Consider the following 23,093-nt stretch of genomic DNA (forward strand, 5'->3'; position numbering starts at 1 on the left):
TGTCTACTTGGGTTATTACTTTATCAAATATAGGAACATCAATAAAGTAAAACATATGTTTTAATTTGTAAGTCAACAGTTGCCAGATAAATTTGTTCATTTATTTTGGGTATCATATGATTGTTACATGTTTGCACATTTTTAGCTTCAAGCTCAAGTTATGTACGAATTTTTCAATCCAAGTCTCAATCCAATTCAGCCTTCAGGCTATGCATGTGTTTTCTGAATACAACACCATTATTATAAAATACCATTATTATTTTTAAAAATCTGAATTAGACATCATGTCTGCAGGCAAGTTAACAAGTGCACATTAACAGCATTAAGCAAACACGTATGCACATACTGATAAACTCATTCATCAGCTTACACTCTCACTTCAAATTTGCTTTGAATTTATCACCAGCAACATCATTAGCCGTTCCTTAATAATTATTGCTCAGCTCCTAAAACGATGTGTACTGCTATCCAAAAAGAAACATTGATACATAAATTTCTTAGGAAAATCAAACATGAGTCCCATACGTCTTTTTTTTAAATCTTCCTGGAGTAGAAAGCTAATTTATCAAGGACTATTTATTCATTCTTTTACATCTAGTTAGCAGTAACCTTCAATCATACAACTGGTGAGTGCACATTTTTCCTTTTATCAGAGGTATCTTAAGCACAAGTCAAATGAGATTCAGCTGTGCAGCGCTTGTGTCCAATAAATAACAAAATCAACATAATTCTTTTTACAAAGAAAACAGAAATGAGAAATTCAATGAGTTCCTGGCTTGGAGATTCGCAATCAATATGACATCTTTGTTAGACTTCAATTATATTGCAGTTATCTTAACTACAGTTGTCATGAGACTGCAAACAAGAAATCTCAGATTACACAGATTTAATTTGATTCCAGTAATATCTGAATGAATGAAATCTCACCACAAAGACTGGAAATGCTGGAAATCCAATCATTAAGGATATTTTAACAATGGTCATTAAAAAAAGCACAGCATGATCAGCGAACATGAACATGGTTTTACAAAGGGTAAATCATGTTTGAAAAATATATTAGCATTTTTGAGAATGTTATGAGTAGCAGATATAAAGGGGAACCAGTAGACCAATGCAATCTGTAAATGCAACAGAAGTAAATGCATACGGTCTCACAATTGGGGACAGAATATTAACACAAAATGAAAATTGGCTAATGGCATGAGCAACAAATGGGGCACTTATATGGTACACTGTTACTAATGGACTGATGCAAGATTCAGGGCCTCACAAATACAATCATTTCTGTCATTTGGCAGAAGAGACAGGGTGTAATATATCCAGGTTTGCTGGCAGTAACAGTCAGGTGGTAATATAAGCTGTAAGAAGGAACCATAGAAGCAACAAAGAAATTTAGACAGATTAGGTGGGACGAAAATTGGTGAATGGAGAATGATATAGGAAGCTTGATGTTATTCATTTTGGTAACAAACTTAGAAAAGCTGAAAAATTTTTATAAGGTATTACATTTTTAAATAGAGGTGGTGCCAGACACTAGGGCGTACTCATACAAGAAACACAAAGTTGGTATGCAGATACAACAAGCAATTAGGAAAGCAAATGGCATTCTGGCTTTCTTGCAAGGAGAATGGAGCATCAAAAACAAGAAAGACTTAATAAGGTTGTTTAAATCTTTGAAGGGATCACTTCAAGAGTGCCGAAAACAATTTTGATCTCTGTAGAGTCAGAGTCAAACAGCAAGGAAAACTGGCCCTTCAACTCAACTCATCCATGCTAACCAGATTTTCTTAACTAAACTAGTCCCATTTTCTGGCAATTGGCCCATATCCTTCTATACTTTCCAAACCATGTAGCTGTCCAAATATCATAATTGTACCTACCTCTACCACTTCCTCTGGCAGCTTGTTCCAAATACAAACCACCTCAGGCCCCTTTTACATCATTCTCCTCTCACGTTAAACCTATGCCCTTTAGTTTTGAACTCCTCTACCCTGGGAAAAGACGTTGGCTACTCACCCTATCTATGTCCTTCATGATTTTATAAACCTCGATAACTTCACCCCTCAGCCTCCTACACTTCAGTGAAAAAAATACCAGCCTATCCTTATCACTCAAACCTTCCTGTCTCAGTAACAGCCTTGTAAATCCTTTTTTGCACTTCTTCTAGTTTGATAACATCCTTCTTATAGCAGACCAAACAGTATTATTCACAATACTCCAAGAACAGACTTTTATGGGGAAGTGGAGAGAGATAACACAACACAGTTCAATAAATTAATTCCTGGAACAAAGGAGCAGTATTATTATGATAGTCTGATTCAATGAAGTTCATGTCTCTTGAGTTTAAAACAATGAAAAAATAACAACTGAAAATTACAAAACTTTTAAGGAGCACGACAGGCAGATATGAGGTGGTTTCCCATGCCTGGAGAGTCTAGACCATAAGGGCACAATCCCAGTAAGAGCGATTGATTATTTAGGACTGATATGAGGAGAAATTACTTCATTCAACAAAGGGTTGTGGATGCTCCATCACTGTATATATTCAAGGCTGGAATAAATAAATTTTTGATTTCTCAAGGAATCAATAGAATTGCAGGGGCAAAAGGTAAGTTGAGGTAAGAGAACAACCACAATCATGGCTGAAACAGGAGTGCTTAAGTGGTTTACTTGCCTCTCCTAATCTTTTGTTTTACTTTTGCTCCCAAAGATTTGAATACTAAATATTTACAGTCTTTTGTGTTATATTCCAGAAAGCTAGTTGGTGAAGGATAAAACTGGAGCCAATCTTTCCACACCTTTATAGCCTCTATTTAAGCAGTCAAAAGCAAGCACCAAGTAACCCAACAACCACAGTTTAAGTCAGCATCTCTAGGAGCACGTGTGAATCACAGGATAATACCCACTACCTGCCTTCAGTTACACAATTACAATACAATTAACATTTGTATGAAAATAATTCTCAGAACGTGGCAATCTCTGGCAAGGTCAGCCAGCAATTACTGCATGTGACTAACTGCCATCAACTAGGTGGTGATGAGCCTTGCTCTTGAATCATTGCAGTTCATGCAGTAGTCATACACTAACAACATTGTTAGATATGAAGTTCCAGGATTTTGATAATGAACATGCCAGTATATGTTCAAGTTAGGAAAACTTTGTTGGAACATGCCTCATTCACCTGATCAAAGCTTCAAATGTTTGCACCTACCTATTTGAGTAATGGATGCCTCCTTTGCTGTAGAGCATGTTTCCTCCACTTCTACATCTTTGTAAGAGCAAATTTCACCATAGTAAAGTGCAATTCCAAGCTGAATTATACGGATCAGCATAGGAAGTTGTTGGTCTGTGATGGAGAGTTTCAAACTTTCAACCAGTGCCTGAATCTGCAAAATGGAAAACAAAAGTTAATCTATTGCTACATTATTTCAAATGTGCTACATGAGAAGACAAAATTATAATTTTGAGACCCCAATAGCTTCTGAGGCTACTCAGAAATTCGGATCTGTGAGAGATGGCCACATCCATTCAGGCTGTTAAAACAAAACCCAAGGCCTCCCAAACTGTATACTCGAATGGTCTTCAGTAATCAGCTCGACACTGTTGCCTTACAAACTCTCTTAAAAAAAAGGACAAAATAACCTCTTAACATGACTGCACCATCACAAAAGACATTGGCTATTTTGCAATCATCCTTTAAATGTGAATATATTTAAACAGAAGCATACAAATTAGGAGCAAGAATGAAGCACCCAGGCTCTCCAAGCCTACTCCACCAATCAATAAGATTATCACTGATCTGATTCGTCTGTACTCCTGTCCATTCCTGATAACCTTTCACCCCCAGAGCAATTAGGGATAGAACAAAGAATAGAAATAAGATGTGTGATGCGTGTTTTTTTTATACAAAGGGTGGTGAGTGCCTGGAACATTCTGCCAGAGATGTTGATGGAAACAGACACAGCATTCAAGAAGCACCTGGATGAGTACATGAATAGGAAGGGAATAGAGGGATATGGATCCAGCAAGTGAAGCCATGTTTCGCATGGAAGGGCAAGAAGTGTTGGCACAGGCTTTGAGGGCCAAAGGGCCTGTTCTTGTGCTGTATTGTTCTTTGTTCTGTGCTTTGTAGTACTACTTGCTGCAGCTATAGAACTCAGAGAGCTGGTCCAGATTGGTTTCTGAGTAATGGTAACTCCCAGGATGTTGATATTTGGGAATTTAGCAATGAATATAACAATGAGTGAGGTTTGGACAAGCTCAGTGAGTGGTCAAACTCATGGTATAAGGTAAATAAATGAGAGATTATCCACTATGGTAGCAAAATAGGAAGGCAGATGATCTGAATGGTTAAAAGTTTTAGAGGGAAATGTGCTAGAGATCTAAGTGTCCTCCTACACCAGTCAATGAAGATAATTATGCAGGTGCAGCAGACAGTAAAGATGGCCAATGATACTTTGTCCTTCATAGCAAGAAGAATCAAGTATAGGAGCAGGGGTGTCTTACTGCAATTATACAGGACCTTGGTGAGACCACACCTAGAATATTGTGTGTAGTTTTGGTCTCCTTTTCTAAGGAAGGATGTTCTTTCTATAGTCGGAATGCAGCAAAGGTTGACCAGACTGATTGCTGGAATGATGAGAGTAGCATACGAGGAAAGGTTGAATCAGTTAGGATTACATGCCACGAATTCAGAAAATTAGATACATCTCATAGAAATTCTAACAGGGCTAGACAGAGTAGATGCAGGAAGGATTTTCCTGATTGCAGGGGAGTCCAGAACCAGGAGTCGAAATCTAAAGACACGGGTTAAACTATTTAACACTGAAATGAGGAACAGGTTCTTCACCTCGACAGTAAAGAGCCTATGGAATTCACTATCACAGAAAGTAGGAAAAGCCAAAACGTTATTGGATTTCAAGAAGGCGTTAGATGTAGCACTTGGGGCTGAACGGATCAAACAATATGGGGGGAAGCAAAAACAGACTATTGAATTTAATGATCAGGCATGATTATAATGAATGGCAGAGCAAACCTGAAGGGCAACATGGCCGACTCCCATTCTTACTCCAATGTTTCTATGAATGCAAGGGGTGGTAGTAAAATTCCCTTTTGTTGAAGATAGTGATTGAATGTGACACAAATGTTACTTTCCTCTTATCAGTCTATTTCCAGACACATGAACACACAACCTTCATTATCTGAAGGACCACAAACTAGGTCGGACATTGCATAATCAATGAACAAAGAAACGATCTATCGATCCACCAAGCCTGCGCGACATAAGACACCTTTCAAAGCTAAAATCCTTTAGTGTCTACAAGGTCCACAGCCCTCTATTCCCTGCCTATTTATGCATCTTCAAGCTGTCTTTTAAACATTGCAACTGTATCTACTTCTACCACATCATCTGGCAGCACATTCCATGCACTTTTCACCCTCTGAGTAAAAAGAAGATTGCCTCTCAGATCTCCTTTAAAGTTTATTCCATTTACCTTATACCTATGCCAACTAGTACTTAACATTTCTCCAATGAGAAAAAGAGTACAAACTATCCATTCTATCTATGCCTCTCATAATTCTGTAAAATTTATCAGATTGCCCCTCAGCCTCTGAATTTCAAGTGAAAACAAATTGAATTTTTCCAATCTCTCCTCATAACTAACACTTTCCAAACTAGGCAATATGCTGGTAAACCTTTTCTGCACTCTCTCCAAAACCTCCACATCTTTCGGGCAGTGGGACAATCAGCACTGTATGCAATATTCCACATGCGACATAAGTGAATAGCTGAAACACGAGTTGCCAATTTTTATACTCTTTGCCCCAACTGATGAAGGCAAGCATGGATCAAACATACCCACTTCCAACCTTATGATGGATGAAAGGTCATCGAAGAAGCAGCTGAAGATGGTAAATCTAGGACACTACCCCGAGGAACTCTGAAGTAATTTCCTAGGTCTGTGATGATTGACTCCAACAACCAGAAATATTTTCATTAGAGCTAAATATGAATCCAACCAGTGTACAGCTAGGGTTTCTTAATGATAAACAAAGTTAAATGCTGCCTGAGCATTAAAGGCAGTCACTCTCACCTCACCTCTGGAATTCAGCTCTATTGTTGGAACCAAGGCAATAATGAGGTCAGGAGCTGAGTGGCCCTGGCAGAACCCAAACTGAGCATCAGTGAACAGATTAATGCTCTTCAAGTGCTATTTGATAGCACATTCATCCCTTTGGTAATAATTGAGAGTAGACCAGTAGGGCATTAATTGGATGGATTGGATATGCCCTGTTGGGAGAACATATGTGGGCAATTTTGCACATTGCCACAAAGATGGCAGCTTTACGGTTTTAATGGAACAGCATAGCTAGGGGAAATAACTTGTTCTGGACCACAGGTTTTCAGAACCATGGCCCAGATATTGTCAGGCCTCAAAGCCTCGACCCTATCTAGTACCTTCAGCCACTTTTAGATATCACATGGAATAAATCACATCAGTTGAAGACAAACATCTGTGAAGACTGGGACCTCATACGGCACTGAGATGGATCAGCCGTTACCACTGCATATGCTTTAAACTTTGTCTTTTATATTTTTACATAGCTGGGGATATTTGTGGAGCCTTCTCTTGTTAGTTGTTTAATTGTCCACCACTACTCACAACTGGATGTGATAGGAATGCAGAGCTTATATCTAAACTATTAGTTATGGAATCACTTAATCCGACCACTGCATCCTGCCTCTGCTATTTAGCATGGAAAAAATAATGGTGATGATGTGGCCTACTCCACTTTCTAACCTCAAAACAAGCAATTCAAATCAATACTATTAAGAAATGATCATTCAAACATGGAACAAGAGTGGGTCACGTGGTCCTTTGAGCTTGCTCTGCCATTCAATTAAGATCACTGCTGATCTGATTTTAATCTCAACTCTACATTCTGCCATTCCCCAATAACCTTATATCCCTTTGGTAATTAAATTTTTTTTCTATCCATACCTTAATGTTTTGAAAAGATTCTGCATGCACTGCCTTTTGAGGAAGAAAATTCCAAAGACACTCAACCCATGGAGGAAGAATGTTTCCACTTCTCTCTCATAAATGGGTGCCTATCATTTTTAAACTGTGACCCCTTCCTAGTTATAGATTCACTCAGAAGTGGAAACATCCTTTCCACATCTATCTCCCAAGTCCTCTTGGGATCTTATATGGTTGAATTAAGTCACTTTGATTCTTTTAAACTCCAGAGGATACAGGCCTAGCCTGTTTGGTCTTTCCACATAAGGAAAACTGCTCATTCCAGAATCAGTCTACTCTCAATGATTTCCAAACATCAATATCCGTCCATAATATCATGACCAGTATACAATGCTCCAGATGTAGTCTCATCAATGTATATGTGAAGCATAACCTCCCTACCCATGCATGTAATTCCCTTCACAATAAAACAAAATATTCTATTAGCTTTCCTGATTACTTGCTATGTCTGTCATTTGTTCACTTGAACAATCTCTGCATCTCAGAGCTCTGCAACCTCTCACTAATTAGATAATATGCTTTTTTTTAATTCTTTCTTCTAAAATGGACAGTTTCCCACTTTCTCACATCGTACTCCATTTGCCGGACCTTTGCCCTCTCACGCAATATGTCCTGTTGTAGGCTCCTTATGTCTTCTTTATGTTTGTGTCATCAGCAAACTTAGCTGCCATACCTTCAGTCCCTTCATCAAATCATTGATATAAATTATCAAGAACTGAGGCCCAGCATCGACCCCTGTGGAACCATTTGAGACATGCTCCTAGCCTACTTTCTGATTCCTGTTCGCCAGCCATTCTTTTATCTATGCCAAAATGTTACCCCTTTCACCATGAGCTTTTATTTTCCACAATATCGTTCGATGTGATATCTTATCACCTGCCTTCTGAATATCAAAATGCATTACATCCACTGGACGCCCTTCATCTCGAGTCATAGTACAGCACGGAAACAGACCCTTCGGTCCAACTCGTCCATGTCGACCCCATATATACTAACCTAATCTAGTTCCATTTGCCAGCACATGGCCCAAATCCCTCTAAACCCGTCCTATTCACATAACCATCCAGATGCCTTTTAAATATTGTCATTGTAACAGCCTCCACCACTTCATTTGGCAGCTCATTCCATACATACACCACCCTCTGTGTGAAAAAGTTACCCCTTAGGTCCCTTTTAAATTTTTCCCCTCTCACTTTAAATCTATGCCCTCTAGTCCTGGACTCCTCCACTCCAGAGAAAAGACTTTGTCTAATTACCCTATCCATGCCCCTCATGATTTTGTCAACCTTTATGAGGTCACCACTCAGCCTCCGATGCTCCAGGGAAACAGCCCCTGCCTATTCAGCCATTCCTTATACCTCAAATCCTCCAACCCTGGCAACATCCTGGTAAATCTTTCCTGAACCTTTTTCAAGTTTCACATCATCCTTCCGGATAGGAGGGAGACCAGAATTACACGCAATATTCCAAATGTGGCCTGACCTCTCAACTCCTATACTCAATGCTCTGTCCAATAAAGGAAAACATACCAAATGCCTTTTTCACTATCCTATCTACCCGTGACTCCACTTTCAAAGAACTATGAAACTGCATTCCAGGGTCTCTTTGTTCAGCAACACTCCCCAGGACCTTACCATAAAGCATATAAGTCCTGCTCTGATTTGCCTTTCCAAAATGCAGCACCTCACATTTATCTAAATTGAACTAATTTTTTTGAAGAAGTTTAATGTGATATACATTTGACAAAACCATGTTTGATTTGTCTAATTATCTGGAATGTATCCAATTGTCTTGTTTATAAGGTCTTTAATAACAGCGTCTCACACTTTCCCTATGATAAATGTTAAGCTAATTGGCCTGTAGTCTCCTGCTTTCTGCAGCCCTCTCTCCTATTTTGATTAAGAGTTACATTAGCTATTTCTAAAAGGAACCTTTCACAAATTTAATGAATTTTAGAAAATTAAAAGCAATGCATCAGCTATCACACTAGCTACTTATTTTACAATTAAAGATGAAATCTACCAGGATCTGGGGACTTGTTAACTTGCAGATGCAACAATTTACTCAGTACTTCTTTCTTGAAGATTGTAATTTTGAGTTCCTCCTTCTCTTTCAAATCCTGATTTTCAGCTATTTCCAGTTTGTTACTTATATCGTTCTAGTAAAGACTGATGCAAAGTATCTGTTCAATTTGTCTCACATTAACCTTTCCATAATTCTTTGTTTTTTTTAAAATTCTGTATAATCTCTGACCAGCCACCTATCTTTGCAAAACTATACATGTTTGCCATAGTATCTCTATTAACCTACACCTTAATCGAAATTGCCAGTTCACGTTTTATGCCCTCATAATAGCTCTTGTTTAAGTTCAAAATAGTTGTCTTGGACTCACACTTCTCTTCCTTATACCCTATGTAAAATTCAATCATATTATTGTCACTGCTCCAAAGGGTATTTTCACTATGAGGTCAGTAATTAATCCTATCTCAATGATCAAAATCAGATCTCATATAGCCTTCTCTCTGGATGGTGCCACAACAGGCAAAAGTGATGACTGCAGATGCTGGAAACCAGAGTCTAGATTAGAGTGGTGCAGAAAAAGCACAGGTCAGGCAGCAGGATTTCTGATGAAGGACTTTTGCCCGAAACATCGATTTTCCTGCTCCTCAAATGTAGCCTGACCTACTGTGCTTTTCTAGCACCACTCTAATCTTGACTATGATGCCATAACTTGCTAGTCTAAGAAGTTTTCTGAAAACATTCAATGAACAAGATAAATATCAGCTTTGTGCAACCAAAAGTGAAATTAAAATTGAGTGTTCTTATCAAGTTACCCATGAGTGTAAATGCATCACAAAACAATAATTGGTTGACTCTACTGATAGGCAACTATTTTTAAATAGGAAATTAGTACTCATCCCACTCTTCAATGGGAGGTCCCAAATTTTACAACTGTGTTTCCAAACTCTGGATGCCCCTCACTGAAAGAAACATTCTGTCAACATCCACTCTGTCAAATCTTATAAGTTTTAATACGTCAAATCTTGTCAAAAATTAGATTAAATTACTTACAGTGTGGAAACAGGCCCTTCAGCCCAACAAGTCCACACCGACCCGCCGAAGCGAAACCCACCCATACCCCTACATTTGTCCCTTACCTAACACTGTGGGACAATTTAGCATGGCCAATTCTCCTGACCTGCACATCTTTGGACTGTGGGAGGAAACCAGAGCACCCGGAGGAAACCCACGGGACACGGGGAGAACATGCAAACTCCACACAGTCAGTCGCCTGAGGCGGGAATTGAACCTGAGTCTCTGGCGCTGTGAGGCAGTAGTGCTAACCACTGTGCCACTGTGCTGCCCAATTGCTAAGGTCTAATCTGCTCAACCCTTCCTTATAAAATAAGCTCTTCACCCCAGAAATCAACCAAGTGAACCTTTTCTATACTGCCTCCATTGCAATCATCACTGAGACATTTTTCTTGGTGGAGGTTAGTTCTTTGAGTTTCTACTTCAATTTTATTACAAACTTAAATTTCAAAATCATTGTGGAAAAAAGAATTTGAACTGCACCTCATATTTAGTCCATCTGATCAAGATCAATGAACAGATAATTTTGTTGTGTTAACAAAGGACAAACTCAAATCTTAAAAGGATAACTTTCACAAATTTCAATTAGAAATTCTAACCATCGGCAACATTAACAAGTTCAAACGATTAATGTGGAAATTTAAAAATGGTTGGTTTTCTTAGCTCAACCACGATAACTAAGTCTAACTTCACTAAATGGTCATTCTGATAACTCGAACATCTGTGTGTGATGTTTTTCATCTTTGAGCGTAAGACCCAAGATTTTGCCTCTTGAGATTTCTCATCAGGCAGAAAAACAGAACTTAGAAGTCTGGAGAGTACCGTTTCCACTGAACAGCCTAAAAGATATCTGTTACTCTTATTCATAACCACAAAAACCAACCCCAACAAACCTAATTTCACCCCACAGGACTTGAGGAAAACAGGTATATGAAGAGGAAATTCTGACAAACATCTGCAGTTAGTAATTCTCTGGCAAGGAAAATGGATTCTTTCTTCAAAATCTGAATTTATACAACACTTTAATCAGACTGATCATTCTGAAACATTCGCAAATAATCCCAAACAATACCCGTTAATGATGGAAATACTCAACAGGTCAGGTAGCCTCTCTGGAGAGAAAGAGTTCGTGTTTCAGGTTGAGATCAACATGAGCATCTTTTCAGCTGTTCTAATAAAGATAATCTCAATTTCAAATGTACCAACCCTGTTTCTCTCCGCATCTGCTGACCTGAGTATTTCCACAATGTTTATTTTATTCCAAACTGCCAACATCCACATGATTTTGCTTTTGCACAGATATTTACCATTTGTTCTAAGCGCTATAACTAGGCAAAGTGATAAGCGAAGTGTGAAGATGAATGTCTTTCATTCGCAAGAACTGGACAGAGTTTTGAAATTCCTTGATTTGTATCGAAATGGGAGATGGTGACACAATGGACCACCAATCCAGGGGTTCAGGCTCTGGGAACATTGATTCAAATCCCATCATAACAATTTGTCTAATTCAGAAATATGGTATTGAATACTAGTCTCAGTAATGGTGACCATGATACTATAATCATTGTTGTTAAAACCAATTTGGTTCACTAATGTCCTTTAAGTAAGGAAATGTGCTACTCATTCCTCTAGACTGGCTTACATGCAACTTAAGACTCTCAGCAATGAGTCTTGCCTATCATCTGAAATGGCCAAGCAAGCAAGCAGTTGTCAAGGACAATTAGGAATGGGCAGTGACACCTACATTCCATGAAAGAATAAAGAAAAATGATCTATATGATTGTTCTCATAACTGGTGTTTAAAAAGTGAATTGGTGGGGCAAGTGTTCTGTAAGGCTTCAAATCATATGCCTAAAATATAAAACTTCTTGAGGTGAATGGCAAAAGTTATGCAATCAAACAAAGAGGCTATGGCATAACCTTTGCCCAAGAGTCTGGAGAGATTGATACTTACATTTTAATACACAGCCTGAATTTTTAATTTAACACTTGCATTTGTCTGTTTCAAATCAATGATTTCTGCTACAAACATGCTCTGAAATCAGGATGACTGTAGCATCCACTCCAGTTTGCAAATCTGACATCACTTAAAAAATTAGACTAAAAACATGAACAATCTTTTGCAAGAAATGTAAACTAGTCTGAACCTCAGTTATTTTTTTCCAGGTAACTTACATTGAAAATGAATCAAATGAAAAATTGCTAAAACCTGGTAATTTTATGTAACACTACAACTAACACTAAGCAACTAAGTATCATCTTGGCTCAGTGTAGTAGTTCTTTGAGCTTGTGTCAGAAAGCAGTGGGTTCTAAACCCATTCCAGGTCTTGAACATTAAGTCTTGGCTGACCTGTCATATTGAGGAACTGTGGAATTGCTGAAAATGCTGTCTTTCAAACGTGACATTCAAGATGATATAAAGGATCACACTGAAAAGGAAGTTTTCATGATATTTTATCTATATTCTGCATTAACCACCAAAAGAGTTTAAGAGTTGTTGTGCGCACTTGTTTATGGCACAATGTGAAGTATTAGTAAGCATTACTTCGGGAAAGGATATCATGTACATAAATCTATCACTGACTCCCTAACATCTGTCTTATTCATCAGGGAGGCATCAAGCCGTGTCCAGGAGCTGCTTCCTCAGATTTAAGAAGTCTTAATATTACTGGGAAAATAACTTTAAACTGCTTTTCCAATGTAATTTGTGCCAGCAACTCAAAGCACTTGCAGAAACCTGCAGTAGATTGGCCATTGCTAACCAGCCTGGATCAAATGAAAATAAAGTTAACTTAATTCTTCAGAAATGTATGTATTGTCAATTCGCTCCTGACTACACTCAAAGCCCATTTGGAGCAAATCTATGTTATGATATCTACTATACTTCAATACTGGGCTGATATCTGCATACTTAAGTCACAAATTGTACACAGACACAACTGCCTTAACCTTTCTACTCTAAATGTATAAGAATATTTTAGCATATACCTAAGCATTTGTCATTAATTAGATCCAAAATTGTTGGTTTTATTTAGTAAGTGAACCAGATAAAGGGAACCTCAGTCCCAGTAGACTTCCTTCATCCACCAAAATCGCGATGAGATTTTTAAAAAGATCTGCAAATGCAACAATTCTGCATATTTATTTAAATATTAAAACTATATCCACATCTGAATAAATTGTTAAAAATGTAAGCAGCATGTTGCAAAATCATATCATTGAATCCATGTGTCTCAATAACTACAAATTTGATGAAACACTATGAAAATAAAATTAGTATGTGAAAACTTTACAGTTTAGTCATTAATGCCTATTTTATTCTTCTGCCATCACTTCCCATCAATGATTTATCCCCTAACTTTGTTGCCCTACAAATACAATGTATTATTAGATAAATACCTTGATGACTGCTGGAATTTTAGAGTTGAGATTGTCATAAGTAAAGTGCAAACGGGTGCAGAAGGAGCATTTGTAGAGCAGTGGATCCTGGTAAAACTCAATCTTTCCACTTGCATTTCGCTTGTCCAGACAAACAGTACAATCGGAGAAGTGGATAATCTTCCGCAAGACCAATTCGGGAGCTAAAGAGTACACAATAGATTTAAATTATTACAAAAATAAGGAAGACAGCATTATTATGCAACTATCCAAAAAGAAAGATATAACTTTGATGTGACCTACAACGTTTTTAACTGTGTTCTGAGCACCATATTTATGTTCCAAATTACCTCAGGACCATAGCTGTATTTTTAAAATTGTCAAAGTGAGAGATCCAGGAGACTTGTTAAGAGAATAAAGCCAGAGGATTCCACAGTTGAACACACAGCAGTAAACATTACGACGATAACAGAATCTACAATACATGTACGATGTGTACGCTAACACCCAGAATTAGCATGTGTTAAATATGCATAGTAAAATGGGATAGAATGTTCCATACTATAGATCAAACAAATCAAAACAAAATTCCATGATCAAAACAAAATTCCATGATCAAAACAAATTCCATGGAATTCCCAGCAATTTCCCTCAAAAGGTTAATGACACAATGACTCTAATTAAACTGCATAAAGGGCTACATTGCTTTACTTTTGCTGCTCTGGCCTTGGAACTCCTTCTCAAGAACTGTTTCATCCTTGACAGCCTCAATGACTGCCTCCCCTCCTGTCAATCCAGTCAATCAACCTCCCTGACGGCAACATCTGACTGTGGACAACTCATGGAACTTCTGACTGAGTTCGAACAACACAGAGCACTTTGGACTTCCCATCAAGTCTCTTGCACAAAACCAGTGTACTCTAGATGTCTGGCTGGCAATACAACCAAACACACTACTTCTCACAATGACATACTTACTACTGACACACACATGTACACACACAGTTTCTATTTTCTGTCACCTTTGATCTCCATTTCACTGGTTAAACTGTCCTAAGTGACAGCAGAAAATCTTGCACTAGCTCCTCTTGGGATGTAGGCATAATTCCATGTATCTAATATATTGAACAGTATAACAACCCGTTGGCATTAAGTGTGACCTGAGTGCAACATTCTCAGAGAATGCATGGTTCTTCAGCATCAAGAACGCATACAAAACAAAGGAATTATAAATGGAAAAAATCTACAAGAACACACCAAGATTTTTCCATAGTTTACTGACATTTTTCACAAGCCAAGCACAACATCTAATAATTATATTTCCAAATCAAAATATATATTTTGCCACAGTCACTAATTTTATTGTGTTATTTGTCATGGTAACATTCTCATTAAATTACTTATTTGTGGTTTCAGTTTCTGCCAAAAAACAATATTGAGAGAAGAGTAAAAGTTGGCATGGATGGGGGATAGAGAGAAGGTATGATTCATCAAGAGACACAAAAATATAGAAAGGAAAGGGGACAAAACAAGAGAATTAGAGAATTGGAAGGAAATTGATAAAAGAAAGCAAGAAAGAAAATAATACACCATGACATTCCATTCAGGTCCCTGAAATTAAAACAAGCCGAATGCTGCCAGATACAAGAGTGCCTCAACACAAATTTAAAATATTGTGCATTCATCAGATCTGGAAAGACAAAACAAAACAACTTTCAGCCCAAAACTTGTGATTTCAAATAAACCTGTTGGACAATAACTGTGTGTCATGTAATGTTTGATTTTGTTCACAGTCCAACACCAACACCGCCACATCATCAAATCCAGAAGAAATTCATGCCTACCTAGTGCTGTTAAGCACATACAACCGTTCCCAACTTCATTCCATCAGTGCTGACCAACACACAGAATCTACATGCTTCAGCATTATTTAAGCATAAATGTAATCCATAATCCCCAGATACAGCAAAACCTCTTTCACGCCACCATTATTCCTACCCGGGTGTGGGAACAACAATGCTTTTGGCCGAAAACCAGTGGATTGTAAGGATCTAGAATGTCTAATCTTAACTGGGTACATAAGAAACAGGAGGAGTAGGCCATCTGGCCAGTTGAGCCTGTTCTGCCATTCAATAAGATCATGGCTGATTTTTTTGTGGACTTAATTCCATTAATTCGCCTGTTCACCATAACCTTCAATTCCTTTACTGCTCAAAAATCTATCCATCTTTTCCTTAAAAACATTCAATGAGGTAGCCTTATCTGCTTCACTGGGGCTGGAATTCCACAGATTCACAACCCTTTAGGTGAAAAAGTTCCTCCTTGACTCAGTCCTAAATCTGTTCCCCCTTATTTTCAGGCTATGCCCTCTAATTCTAGTTTCACCCACCAGAGGAAACAATCTGGCTGGTTCTATCTTTGGGCAGCACGGTGGCTCGCACTGCTGCCTCATAGCACCAAGGTCCCAGGTTCAATTCCAGCCTCAGGCAACTGTATGTGTGGAGCTTGCACATTCTCCCCATGTCTGCGTGGGTTTTCTCCGGATGCTCTCGTTTCCTTCCACAGTCTAAAGATGTGCAGGTTAGGTGAATTGGCCATACTAAATTGCCCAGAGCATTAGGTGCACTAGTCAGAGGGAAATGGGTCTGGGTGGGTTACTCTTCGGAGGGTCAGTGTGGACTTGTTGGGCCGAAGGGCCTGTTTCCACACTGTAGAGAATCTAATCGAATCTTATTTATTGCCTTCATACCATATGTTACAAGTAAGCCAGACCAGGTAAGGATGGCAGATTCCTGTTTACATGCTCTGGTTCTCAGTTCCAGATTTTGACTGAATTCAAATTTCACCACCTGCTATAATGGGTTTTGAACTCGTGTCTCCACAGCATTAGCTTGGGGTTCTGAAATACTAGTCCAGTGACTAGTTTGGGTTTCTGGCAACTTCTGCATCAATGAAACAGTCCTAGTGCCAACTCATAGCTGCTGCAACGGAGACTAGTTTGGGTTGCCAATAGATTCACGAAGGTGGTGATGGAGATGAGTTTGGACCCAGCTCAAGAGTCTGCAGCATCAGCAAGGTGGGCCCAAAGCGGGTCAGTCAGGACCCAGCTGCATTGGTGGCATCTGCAATGATGAGAGCATTGGTGTAGGCAAGATGGCATTCAAGAGTAATGACTTCCGTTCCAGCAATGGCTGCAGCATGGCAAAGGGACTTGTGCCTAGCCACCAGGCCAATGGCGGAGCACTTAACAAGAAGGACTGTAAAGTTGAACACTTCTTCATTATTCTTCTGCCTTTGCATTCTATGTTTTGGTTTATTTTTCTGTGCTTTAAAATGGCACAAAATACATGTGACAATAAATAAATCATGTCAAATATTTCAATGCCTCCTTGCTTTACCCAGTTCGCAACATGGCACAATTGTACACTTTGGAATAAAAAGATCCATCAACCATGTTTTGTAACAAACAAATTAATCGTTATACCATCAAGATGCAAAATTGGTTTACACTCTCAGTTTACAATAGGAAAATGTGAATATCTACTCTCCTAGCCCCAAAACACATACCCATCTCAACTGGCTAAGGAGAATAAAAAGAGATTTCACTCTACAGAATGCTGCATTCACCCAGAGAGCAAAGAGGGAGATTTCCTTTGCGAAACAGAGGTTATTGGAGTATGGTGATAAACCAGGTACTTACCTGGTGTACTTGGCCAGAAAAAAAAAGTGCCCCCCCTCCACCGTCAAATCTATCACATCTATTAGAGAGTGTGCTGGCACTATCACCTGCAATCCCAAAAAGATTAACGCAGCATTCAGGAAGATCTACTCTGGGCTGTACTGATCACAGGGCTATGAGGACAGACTGGCGAAGATGGAGACCTCCACAGTGAGGCAGCTCCAGTGGTAAAGTGTCCGGCCCAGATGGATTTCATGAGTTTATAGGCATGGAGGTCATGATATCTTTCGAGCAGGTGAGTCAGAATTATGAGCTATCTAGGAGGGATTTCTTTCATTACTTTCAGACAGGGGACTTCATACTGAAAAAGACGACATTAATGGCTGGTCCCTATAAGTCCGATATGGAGAGGAGTGTGCTTCGATCCACAGGCACTCTCTCGGTCAGCACGATCTATCACTCATAGGAGGTAATGTCTCGAAGGACATCGAGCGGCTGTAAGGAATCTGAGCTCAGGAATTGGGGGTAGAGATCTCACCAAAGGAGTGGAAGGATATTTGGGAGAATGTAAGAAAAATTTCAATCTGCAAAAGGATGCAGGCTGTGCAATTGAAGGGACTCCCCAGGACTTATTTGGCGCCAGAGCGACCTGTGAAATTTAAGACGGGAGCATCCCCACTGTGCCCCAAATGTAAAATAGATGTTGGTACTCTTACTCACTGCTTGTGGTCATGCCACAAGCTTTGTAGATATTGGGGCACTATAGCAAGTGTTTTGGAAGGGGTCTTGGGAACCAAGGTCAAGATAGATCCAATGTCCCTCCTCCTGGGTTGGCCGAATCTCCTCTCTTTAAATGCACATGGGAAGAAATTGTTTAGTATTCTTTCCTTCTGCGAGGAAGAACAAAATGAACCATATAGACACGGACTTATCAGCTATATTGGTAAGGGCCTTTGTGCAGCCATGACAGCTATGTCTGGTGACCCGGGAGCCACTGGGAGGAGGAATTCTGAACAAATGTGGGTACGCCAACTGATGCTTCCAGTGACAGGGAGCTTTGGTGGGTTTGCACTGAGTGTTGTAACTTAACATAATATAAATTAATTTGCCTTGGTTCAACTCAGTTTAATTAACTTTATTTTAGTTTTGATTTAATTATTTATTGAATTGTAGTTTGTGTACAGTTTTTCTCCTAAACTGTTTGGGGAGTAGAGTAGTAGTTTATTTCCTGTTATTGTTGTTATATTGCAAGATTGTTCTATTATTTTGTAGTAATTTCATACTTTTGTAAAAATTTCAAAATCTTCTCAACAAAATATTTATAAACAAAATATATAAACTCCATGTGACCAACCAAAGGAATCACACAAAAAGATTTCAAGTTTTAATACTTTTACTGCAGCCATCCAACTACAACCAGTAATGAAGCATTATTTAGCAGATAACTGATACACTAAACTATCAAAAGATTAATACTCAAAAACCCCTATAATACACCTATGCTTTATTCCTCACTCTCTGTAGAACTGCACAATTTATACTTACCAACCAAGCCAGCTGAAAGCTATTTCATTTGTCCTTTTTTCACCAAGTCACAACATTGAATGAATATCATAAAGCACTTCTCTCAAAGCACACGGATGAGCTGAACTGACTAATGCACTAGGTGGAGGTGCGTGGGGCTACAATCATTGGGGTTTATAAGAATGAGAGGATAAGATTCTGAAGGAACTTGACATGGGTAGATATTAGAATGATGTTTTCCGCTTGTGGGCAAATCTAGAATTAAAGGTAACAGATCAAATAATTGGGACTTTGCATTTAAGTAAGAAGGAATGACTTCTCTGGGAGATATTAATCTTTATAATTCACTTTCTCGGTGAGCTTTGGAGGCTGCTTCACCAAATATATCCAAGAAACTTGACAGGATTCTGAAAGGATTTACAGGGATGTTTCTGTGGTTGGAGGGTTTGAGCTACAGGAGAGGCTAGGGCTATTTTCTTTTGAGTGTCAGAGAGTCAGGGGGGAGGTTTATAAAATCATGAGGGACATGCTTTGGGTAAATAGACATGGTCCTTTCCCTGGGGTGGGGAATTCCAACTAGAGGGCACAGGTTTAAGATGAGAGGGGACAGATTTAAAAGGGACCTAAGGGGCAACATTTTCACACAGAGGGCGGTGCATGTTTGGAATGAGCTACCAGAGGAAGTGGTGGAGTCTGATACAAATTATAACATTTATAAGGCATCTGAATGGGTATGTGAGACTGAGTGGAGAGATTTATAAAGTCATGAAGGGCACAGATAGGGTAAATAGATAAGAGCTGAAAATGTGTTGCTGGTTAAAGCACAGCAGGTTAGGCAGCATCCAAGGAACATCCTATTCCTTGGATGCTGCCTTACCTGCTGTACTTTAACCAGCAACACATTTTCAGCTCTGATCTCCAGCATCTGCAGACCTCACATTTTACCTAAATAGATAAGATCCAAACGAAAGGTCACAGGTTTAATGTGAGAGGAGAAAGATTTAAAAAGAACCTGAGGGGTACCTTTTGCATGCAGACGGTGGGGCATGTATGGAACAAGCTGCGAGAGGAAGTGGTGGAAGTGGATACAATGACATTTAAAAAGAATCTGGATGGGTATATAAATAGGAAGCATTAGAGGGATATGGGCCAAAAGCTGACAAATTGGACGAGATCAGTTTAGAATATCTGGTCAGCATGGACGATTGGATCAGAGGGTCTGTTTCCATGCTGTACATCTCTACGACTCTATGACTGAGTTAAACATTGATGCAAAATCGAGGACACTAGGGTGCGGGGGCTGCAGACAAAGAAATTGGAGTAATGGTGCAATTAGATCAGTCTAATCTGGTTGAATAGCAAACAAGTTTAAATGGCTTATTCCTGTTACTATTTCATATGTTCTTGTACTATGGCATGACATCTCTTTAACTAGAGATCATCTTCCCTCGTGCTTTCTACTTGACCATCCATAGAAAGGGCACACTTCCCTCTGTGCTCACTCCACTTCTCTCTCTAGGAACCCTCTCTCTATTGTTCTCTTTCTAAAAAGAAAATTTGCCCAGTTTCTGTTGCCTTTGCTTGAGATGTGAAAGCTTTGCCCCTTGATTAATACGTTTTTTTGACTTGGGCCCTCTTGTCCCTATGGTAAGCAAACCCCTCAGCCTGTGTCAGACAAAGTTAAACAACTTCTTACACCCCTTCAGTCCAACCCGTCCATGCCGACCAGATATCCCAACCCAATCTAGTCCCATCAGCCAGCACCTGGCCCATATCCCTCCAAATCCTTCCTATTCATATACCCATCCAAATGCCTCTTAAATGTTGCAATTGTACAGCCTCCACCACATCCTCTGGCAGCTCATTCCATACACGTACCACCCTCTGCGTGAAAACGTTGTCCCTTAGGTCTCTTTTATATCTTTCCCCTCTCACCCTAAACCTATGCCCTCTAGTTCTGGACTCCCCCACCCCAGGGAAAAGACTTTGTCTATTTGTCCTATCCGTGCCCCTCATAATTTTGTAAACCTCTTTAAGGTCACCCTTCAGCCTCCGACGATCCAGGGTAAACTGCCACAGCCTGCACAGCCTCTCCCTGTAGCTCAGATCCTCCAACCCTGGCAACATCCTTGTAAATCTTTTCTGAATCCTTCCAAGTTTCACAAACATCTTTCCGATAGGAAGGAGACCAGAATTGCATGCAATATTCCAACAGGGGCCTAACCAATGTCCTGTACAGCCGCAACATGACCTCCCAACGCCTGTACTCCATACTCTGACCAATAAAGGAAAGCATACCAAACGCCTTCTTCACTATCCTATCTACCTGCGAATCAAGGAGCTATGAACCTGCACTCCAAGGTCTTTTTGTTCAGCAACACTCCCTAGGACCTTGCCATTAAGTGTATAAGTCTTGCTAAGATTTGCTTTCCCAAAAATGCAGCACCTCGCATTTATCTGAATTAAACTCCATCTGCCACTTCTCAGCCCATTGGCCCATCTGGTCAAGATCATGTTGTAATCTGAGGTAACCCTCTTTGCTGTCCACTACACCTCCAATTTTGGTGACATCTGCAAACTTCCTAACTGTACCTCTTATGCTCGCATCCAAATCATTTATGTAAATGACAAAAAGTAGAGGGCCCAGCACCGATCCTTGTGGCACTCCACTGGTCACAGACCTCCAGTCTGTAAAACACCCCTCCACCACCACCCTCTGTCTTCTACCTTTAAGCCAGTTCTGTATCAAAATGGCTAGCTCTCCCTGTACTTACAAAATTCACTTCAGACCGTTATTGAATTTGCTTTAAACAACATTCCAGGCAGGGTATTCCAGATTCACTGCATACTTCTTTGGTTATTGATACTTTTGTCACCGTCTCCTCTGGGGATATTATGCAAATTTATGACTGGAGAAAATAACTAAGCTCCCCAAGAGTTTTGAGCTGCATTTGTAAAGGGTGACTCTTTGACTTTCAAAACTAACAGAGTCCTAGATTTTCCTATCTCTATTATTCAAGACTGGACATATTTAAAAGATTCATGTCAGGAAGTCCCAACCTAATTTTTTTATTGCAAAAATATACTTTATTCATAAATATTATCTATAAATATATACAAAATTCCTAAAACTATCCTGTACAGTCTTTGTGGAGAAAAATCAAACAATACATTGGAATTTGACATTCCTCGAATCTTCCCGGCATTTGCAAAAATAAAGGCATTTTTTACTTATACAGGAAACTATTTCAATACATTATGAGAAACGAGGAACTCTGGGAACTTAACAGACCTTTGTTATACTTTAGCAGATGCTGGTCTTACCCTACTGTGCCTTAGTGGCAGTTGCCTCAAGTTTTAGTGCATTCCTTGGCACGTGGTCCTGGATGTTAGAATTTGCCAATTTGCAACATTCAGTCTAGGGCAAGACTTTAAACTGGAAGACCAACAAGTTTCAGGCAAACCAAAGAGCATATTTCACTGAGCTGATAGTCCTCTAGGTACAGTTGCTGTTTGTCTCCATGTATGTTCCAGGGAACAGCCCATAGAACACAAAATTGCGTATCATGGAGACGTTTGGGACGGAAAAGCAAACCTTCATTTCTCTCCAGACCTTCTTTTCAAAGGCACCTTCCAGAAGATGTATAACCATATCCTTCCCCCCACTCCCCGCATTTGCTTTGAGGCAGCATACAATGATGGAGGGAGGGAGTCCAGGTGTAAATGAAGGATCTGACAGGCAGTATCCTTTTCACCATCGAGAGTGTGGAGCTGGAAGAGCACAGCTGTTCAGGCATCATCCGAAGAGCAGGAGAGTTGACATTTCAAACATAAGCTCAGGAAATGTCAATTCTCCTGCTTCTCCGATGCTGCCTGACCAGCTGTGCTTTTCCAGCTCCACACTCTTTGACTCTGATCTCCAGCATCGGCAGTGCTCACACTCTCCTAGTATCCTTTTCACTACCAGCCAAGTTCCGTCTTGGTGCTTGTTGGAAAGTTCTGGCAATGAGATATTCTGCTAAATTACTTTGACAGTCTGCTCAGGAAACCTCTTGACAGGAACTACCTTCTCCTTTTACTGTAGGATCTCGAGGACATTTTATACTGACTACTGCCTGATGGACTTGTAGTCAAGAGTGTTTCCCTTTGCAGCGTTTTCCATGAGGCACAGATGATATAGAATGGTTTAACTATTTGGAACAGTCTACCACAATGAAACTAGACCCATCCTTCACAACACTGGGGACAGGTAGAACCTCAGTATGTCGTAACACTTGGGACTTGTGCACAGAGCTTGATGCAGCACTACACAAAGATAGCCATCAGGTTGAGGATGTCTTTGGTTATGGCCTTCCTCCCTTTATCTCGACATTTTA

At 39.6% G+C, this 23,093-nt stretch overlaps 1 protein-coding gene across 5 annotated transcripts in view; it reads right to left on the minus strand.

Moving 5' to 3' along the window:
• The window catches only part of LOC132815107 (intermembrane lipid transfer protein VPS13B-like), a 945,713-nt gene that overhangs the window by 837,615 nt on the left and 85,005 nt on the right, over nucleotides 1–23,093 (minus strand). For all 5 annotated transcript variants that reach the window (XR_009644627.1, XM_060823876.1, XM_060823877.1 and 2 more), the window contains exons 6-7: nucleotides 13,536–13,717; nucleotides 3,212–3,386 (exon numbers count right to left, since the gene is read on the minus strand). Coding sequence is in view for 4 of the 5 variants with exons in the window: in XM_060823876.1 (XP_060679859.1) it covers nucleotides 3,212–3,386; nucleotides 13,536–13,717 (357 nt within the window). In the remaining variant the exon portion in view is untranslated. The remainder of the gene's footprint in view (nucleotides 1–3,211; nucleotides 3,387–13,535; nucleotides 13,718–23,093) is intronic.

The sequence above is a fragment of the Hemiscyllium ocellatum genome, chromosome 4, assembly GCF_020745735.1.
Source record: "Hemiscyllium ocellatum isolate sHemOce1 chromosome 4, sHemOce1.pat.X.cur, whole genome shotgun sequence".
In the NCBI taxonomy this organism is placed as follows: Eukaryota; Metazoa; Chordata; class Chondrichthyes; order Orectolobiformes; family Hemiscylliidae; genus Hemiscyllium; species Hemiscyllium ocellatum.